Source organism: Mirounga leonina, unplaced genomic scaffold, assembly GCF_011800145.1.
Source record: "Mirounga leonina isolate KUSES-001 unplaced genomic scaffold, KU_Mleo_1.0 Mir_114, whole genome shotgun sequence".
Taxonomy (NCBI): Eukaryota; Metazoa; Chordata; class Mammalia; order Carnivora; family Phocidae; genus Mirounga; species Mirounga leonina.
This window is the reverse complement of record NW_023270265.1, coordinates 2,296,815-2,303,890: the sequence shown is the minus strand read 5'-3', so window position 1 is coordinate 2,303,890 and position 7,076 is coordinate 2,296,815. Positions and strand designations below refer to the sequence as shown.

Here is a 7,076-nt window from a genome sequence, read left to right as displayed (position 1 = left end):
AACTCAGATAAACTCAGATAGAAGGATAACTGGCCAAGAAAGAACATCTGTGTAAAAGTGAAACTGAAAACTAAGTGCTGGTCACAGGCCATGCCCCAGAATGATACATTCATAGGCATGATCACATGAGAGACCCAAGAGGCCCTAGGAGTGACCCAGGACCTCTCCAGACAGACCCTTCTATGTGGCATCATAGTCCATTCAGTGTAGGGAAATATCTAGACTTGCAGTCAAACACAGGAACACCAGCTGTTTCTCACATTGACACAGCCTGTGCACAAGTGTGCAAACATATACACACATATATAATATTTCCTGATACATTCATGGAATGTCAGAGCCCTTCCCTCAAGTCATTAATGACTCCACTCCCCCAGCCACTGTTCCACAGTGGCCAAGCTACCTCAAGGGACCTCGGTTCTGTTCTACCTCCTAATTAAGAAATTATTCATTTCCCAACGGTGGGCTCATGAATGCCCACTGCTGGGAGTGCTGGCTCTCCTTCTACCCATGCACAGGAAATGGCATTTTTCACTCCAGGAGGCTTTAGTTCAGAAAAAGACAAACAACTGGTCAATAACCATCCTGGGTCAGGGCCATCCCTCCATCCGGGCCCTGGGGGATCTGGGTACTCAGCACCCAGGCCCGTATCTGAGGATCAAGCTATTGTTGCTCACCCTGGGTGGGCAGCACAAGCAAAACCATCTTTGCAAGAGCCTATCTTCCTCAGGTTCTTCCTTATATAGAGCTGATGCAGATGGTTCTACTGCAAAAATGATAGTCAGCTTGGGAGTGGGTGGTACCCCTCTCTTCCCTTGGCTCCCTGGGGAACCTCAGAGGGTTAGACCATTCTTTTGCCCAGTGTGCCTGCGGATCCAAGTCAGGAAGCTTGAGACCCTTGTGTAGACGCCTGGTTTGTCCTTCATGGCACATCCACTGCCCCAGCTCACGATCCCAGTCAGAGTCAGGCGGCCTTGGATAGGGCAGACCAGGGGCCCCCCGGAGTCTCCCTGTTAAGCCAAAGACACAGAAGGTGAGCCCTGGGAAAAGGGAGAAGGAAGCCATCTGATGCAATCACCCAATCACGCCCGAGAGGCAGACAAGAGAGTTTCTTAGAATTAAAGTCCTTAGTGACTCCCCATTTCCTACCATATCAAGTTTAAAATCCTCTGCTTGGCTTGCAAAGCCCTGCTACCTGCCACAACTCCATCTACATCCTCAGACCCTTTTCCTCGCCATCCTAGAGTGCGCCATGCTCATTCTCATTTTTGTATCTTTCAACTGGAACAGTCTCCTTTCTTCCCTCTGCCTCCTCAAATTCCTACAGTCACATTCTCTTTGTGACCACCTAATTGGTACTCATGTCCCATTCCCAAACATCTGATCATTTACAGCTCATACCACACCCTGAGCACGGAGTTGTATCATTTTCTATTGTTTTCCTCTTTCTCAGGGTCTTATTCCCTTCCCTTCTCTAGTCTGAAGTGCCCAGCACAGAGCCAGGCTCACGACAGATGTTTGGGAAACACAGAAGGATTAGTTTAAACTAAGACCTGAGCTCTAATTCTGACTTCTTGGGGCTTTGGCTGGAGAGAGGCTCCCCGAAGCTAGCGGGGACAGGCCCAGGAGCCCAGGGGAGATGTGGGGGTGACCGGAAGAGAGACTGGAACTCTCACCTGGCAGGAATCTGTTTCCCACTGTGGGTCAGCAGCACACAGCATTTGGGTGGTGACTTCGGAACCATAGTAGTGGGGTTGCTGACACTCCTGGTGAGAAACCAGCTTCACAACGGTCATTTTCAGCTGCTCTGGATAGTAATAGTCAGCTGGATGGAGGAAACAAGGAGACGTTTACATTAAGATGTGTCTGTCCAGCCTTCCCACAGGGACTCTCTGCCAGGGAGGGGACCAAAAAGGGTCCCTACCAGGGAAAGCCTTTATTCTTTCCCACCCAAATCTGAGCCTTTACCCCATGTATAGCCCCTCCCCCTATATCTATTTACCTTTATGGCCCATCACTCCCTAAACAGTGCTCCCCACTCCATCCCCGTCTCCCCTCATCCCTCCATCTGCTACCTCCACAATGATCCCATTTCTATCTCCACAGTCCTCTTTAGATCAAGTTGAGCTTACTTCCAGGTTACAACACTCCCCCAGGACCCTCTCTCGGCCAGCCCCAAATGTCACTTACTGGTATTCTCTTTTCCAAAGCCAGCGATCTCACAGCTTGTACCAAAATGAGCATCACCAGACCATGGAGGCAGGCAGATGGTTTGTATGGACCTGGATGGCTGTGCACACTGGCCTGTGCTGGAGCGGATCTTCAGCAAGGCTGGGGGAAGAGGGAAACAGGAGAGGTCAGTGGGAAAGATCTCTACCTGGCCAGGTGGTCACCATCTCTCCCCTCCAAATGCTGAAGGATTGGATGTCTATCCCTAAATCATTTAGGGTCAGAGGTCATCCTGGAAGGTCTGCTGGTAGCTTATTACCTGAAACAAGCCTCCCCTGCCCCACGCCTCAAGGGCTTTATTCCAGCTTCTGACATAGGGCTTGGCCAGCCAGGGCTGCTGTACACAGACGTATGGGTGGCTGAGGTAGATGGGCTAAATTCAGTCCAGTGCTCTAAGTTCCAGATCCTGGGACAGGCAGAGGTTGTATCCAACAAAAGAAGGGGCCTCCCAGCCCATGCCATATGCTCATGGGGCCATTGCCATCTAGAGGAGGCTGTTTGGAAATTCAAGGATTCTGCAGAAGAACAGTAGGCCCTTCGCTACATAAAGCAGGATCTTCAGTTCCCCTACAATCGCAACCTCCCATTTGGGTCTCTTTTTGGACCCCTCTTCCTCCAACTATCATCATTATGGCAGATAAGGGTTTTCCACTCACCAATATCATTGTGGTGAGCAAGGCCGTCAGCATTATAGTCCTCATGCAAGATGAGCTTTTCCACTTCAAACATCATCTCCCCAGGTGTCCTGGAGTTAAGCTTTGACCGACCCAGGTAGACAATGTAGTCCTCCTTCTTCTGGTAATTACTGTGGGAGGGGAGTCTTGTCAGATAGATAGTCTGATCTCATAAGATCTTGTCACTCCCCCTCCACAGTGACCTCAAAGCATGACTTGCCCCCAAGGCCGTGGACTGCATGGAAGGGGCCTAAAGGGGTAGAATTTAAGTGGCATCCTTTGCTGAGAAGGGGAACGAGATGTGTTTGGGGTAAGGCAGGGGGGTCAGGGAGAAGAGACAGAGGACATACATGAAGCAGTGTGTGGCGCTGACCACCCAGCAAGGACTGATGAGGCTGCCACCACACAGGTACGTGACAGAGCCTCCACGGTGCTTCCTAAAGATGGCCGCAAACCAAGGCTGGTTCTCGATGGTGGTGACTTCTCCGCCAATAATCTTAAAGCGAGGCCTCAGAGTCTTCTGGCCACACTGAAACTGTTTTTCTGGAGGAGACAGGGGACTTTTTCCTGGAGAAGAAAGAGAAAGATGTCTCGGGGAGGCAAGTAAGATAGTGTCCCTCTCCACCCTCTATCCTCCCAGTTTTTCAAGGCCAGGCAGGCCTCCCTCCTCAACCCTCCTATGATGGTTGAAGGATGGTAAAGGAGCCTTTACCCCATGTATAGCCTCTCCCCCTATCTATTTACCTTTATGGCCCATCACTCCCTAAACAGTGCTCCCCACTCCATCCCCGTCTCCCCTCATCCCTCCATCTGCTACCTCCACAATGATCCCATTCCACCTTCCAGCCTACTGTCCCCTTCCACCCTACTGTCATAAACAGGTCAATGACACTCACCAAAAGAGCATTCTTGCACCATGCACTCCCGGACGAGCCGCTTTAGGCCAACCTGCACATAGCACCACGGCCTTCTCTGGTTGTCCGGGTTCCTGGTAACACAGAGTTGGAGGGGAGGGGTGTCATTCCCACCCAAAACGCCTCTCCTTCCGCTCCAGGGAAAACTCAGCCAGAGGCCTTGCTTTTCTCATGCTATGGACAGCATTCTGGAAACACAGGGGATGGTAGCAAGGGTTCCTGTGGGGCTGTGGGAGGGTCTTTGCTGCCCCCACCTCACCTGCAATAATTGTGTTTGCCCAGGCCCAGCTGAAGGGCATCGGGTCTGAGGGCATGGTACTCTTTCAGAAGAACAGCGGCAGAGTTCCAGGCCTGGCAGGGCTCGCCCATGATGTCGGTGTTGGCCTTCCCTCGGTAAGAGTGACCATTCCCCTCAAAGCAGGTTTTCGACGTATCTAGGGAAGAATGTGAGGATGAAAGGTATTAGAAAGAAGAGGAAATTCAGACAGGCATTTTAGAGATCCTGTCAGGCCTCACATGATTTCAGCCCTGGCAGAAAACACTAGAAAGGGTCTCCTTCCCTCCCCATCCCGCATTTGTGCAGCCAGAGATTCATGAAACAGTATGGGTTTGTGTTTGACTGTGTATCTCACACAGGGATGAAGATGTCCCCCACTCCACCTCCAGCTCCTAACTCTTGCTTGCTCTTGCACATTCCACCCATCTCTCCCTGCCCCCAAATCTCTGGTGCCCCCCGTCCCCAATTAGAGTCAGGATCCCCATACCTATCTCGCAGTGCTCCCCTTGGAATTTCTTTGGGCAGCTGCATCGATGAATGTTGGAAAAGTACTTGTAGGACACACATGTTCCTCCATTCAGACAACCGCAGTTTGCTGGGGATCACAAAGAAGGCGTGGTAAGCAAGGAGCATGGGAGGAGGCAAGGGGGAGCCAGCCCTACAGCAGGGGCAGGGAGGGGCTGCCCCCTGAGGCTTTTCAAGAGGTCTGTACAGTCAGATATTGTGCAATGGGTGGATACTCACATGCACTAGACACCGGATGAAGTTCATGGCTGCCCTGGAAGAGATGGAGGGGAGGGGAAAGCTCAGCAAAGGTCCCATGCTCCTGGGACTCAAGGGGGAGGACAAACTGGCCCCAAGCCCAAATCTCACCCTTTCCTCCCGCTCCTTCTCTCTTCACCTTGTTCACATCTAACTAGCCCTCATAGGGAAGATCATAGGTTTCAAGCGGGGAGAAACGGATTGACTCAAGCAAGCTTCACATACAGGGCCCAAGAAGGGGGGGTGGGCAGTCTCTGCGGCTTCTTCCTCCCTTGCCCAAAAGTTCCAACTCCCTTAGTTCTCAGGATTCCCACTGCCACACCTGTCCTGTCCCCCCCACCCCCGCCCCGAGATGGTCTGGCCCCGTCGTTGATGGAATCCAGAGGACTCCAGCTCCCTGTGCAGCCCCGTCCCCCCACCCCCCACCCCCAGCGCTGTTCAGGATCCTGCAAGCCCCCTCCGGCCGCCATAGGTCAAAGCGGGAAAGCCACTTACTTCGGAGTGGCCCACCACTAGGGCACAGAGGAGCAGGCACGCCATCAGGACTCTCATGGTGGCGAGGCTGGGGCTCTAGACAGCGGCTCTGCACGGGAGGGGGAAGTCAGCTTGAGGTAGAAGCGGAGAAGCGAGAAGGTGGGCCGGCTGGGTTACCGCAGTTCGGGCAGGAATCCCTAGGTCTCCAGCGGGGCTCCCCAGGCCCAGCCGTCCCTCCCCGCTGGGGGCTCAGGGGCGCGGACCCCACGGGTGGATGCACAGGCACCGGGAGCGGTGACTCGGGCTCGGCCGCTGCCGGGCGGGGGCCGCTGGGGCCTCAGGGGCGCGGACCCCACGGGTGGATGCACAGGCACCGGGAGCGGTGACTCGGGCTCGGCCGCTGCCGGGCGGGGGCCCCTGGGGCCGCCGGGGCCGCCGGGGCCGGGGGAAGGGAAGCCCGCAGGAGCAGCCCTGCGCAATTCGGGGGGCCTGCACTCACCGGTAGCTGCGGCAGGAGGGACACGGAGCCGGGACGGCGGGTCGGGTCGACACTCTGACAATCCGCGGGCGTCTGGGGCTCCAGTCGCCGCGCTGTGCTGCTAAGCCGGCTGCGGGGCTCTATATCAGGACCCGCCCCGGCCAGGCCCCGCCCCGGCCTGGGATCTCCCCAACCCTTCCCTTGCCTCAGCTTCCCTGGGGACAGCCGCGACCTGGACCCGTGGGCTTCCATAACCTTGACTGAGAGTGAGGGGCAGCGCGGTCCCCGGAGGAGGGGACGAGCGAGGTCTGAACAGAGAGATGGAGAGGCATCTAAATTCCTCACCCCCTCCTCCCATTCACCTGGCCTGGGCCCCACCCCAGTGCAGAGGCCCTTCGAATCGCGCTAGAGAGACTCTCCTCTGTCCAGCTCTGCTGTCTCTTCCCAGATCCCCTAAGTCAGCTCTTCTCCAGTCTTTCCACCTTCGGCCTGCAACTGCCTAAGAGAGTGATTCAGAACCCTGGGTATAGGGGCATAGTACGCGGCTCCTAGAGCCAAGTCTCTTTCTCAACGTGAAAATGCATTTGACGGGGCCACCTGGCTGGCTCAATCCGGGGAGCACCGGACTCATCTCTGGGTTGTGAGTTCCAGCCCCAGGTTGGGTGTAAGAGATTACTTAAAAATAAAATCTTTGAAAAGAAAGTAAGTGCACGTGACTCGCCCTAACTCCTGCTAACTAGGGCTGTGAATACTAGCGCCCCCAAATTCATCAACATAACCAGTGAATAGGACAAAGTTGAGTTTATTGCTTACGGAGGTAAGGGCCTTTGGCAGTGGCTGGCGGGGGCAGCGTGTAGGCAAGGTCCGATTTTACTGAGAATTTGCAGTTTGGTTTAAGGGTGGTCTTTGAAAGTGAGAGCTTGGGGCGCCTAGGTGGCTCAGTTGTTAACTGTCTGCCTTCCGCTCAGGTCATGATCCCGGGGTCCTGGGACTCCCTGCTCCACAGGAAGTCTGCTTCTCCCTCTCCCACTCCCCCTGCTTGTGTTCCCTCTCTCGCTCTCTCTCTGTCAAATAAATAAATAAAATCTTTAAAAAAAAAAAAAAAGAAAAGAAAGTGAGGGCTTGATAAGGATTGGGTAAGGATCATGGTATGATATTATAGGATTGTAGAACAAAGTCTAAGGGCACAAACTATTGATGCTTTCTTTTTTTTTAAAGATTTTATTTATTTATTTGAGAGAGAGAATGAGATAGAGAGAGTATGAGAG

General features: G+C 53.8%; 1 protein-coding gene across 1 annotated transcript; it reads right to left on the bottom strand.

Moving 5' to 3' along the window:
- Window positions 1-276: 276 nt before the first annotated feature.
- PLAU (plasminogen activator, urokinase) lies at window positions 277-5,939 on the bottom strand. The gene is made up of 11 exons (XM_035022177.1): window positions 5,830-5,939; window positions 5,352-5,439; window positions 4,839-4,872; window positions 4,582-4,689; window positions 4,077-4,251; window positions 3,800-3,891; window positions 3,254-3,470; window positions 2,886-3,034; window positions 2,191-2,331; window positions 1,677-1,825; window positions 277-1,010 (listed from the first exon to the last, which is right to left on the bottom strand). The coding sequence occupies exons 2-11, from the start codon at window positions 5,406-5,408 to the stop codon at window positions 834-836; spliced, it is 1,299 nt and encodes a 432-aa protein (XP_034878068.1). The 5' UTR covers window positions 5,409-5,439; window positions 5,830-5,939; the 3' UTR covers window positions 277-833.
- Window positions 5,940-7,076: the final 1,137 nt, after the last annotated feature.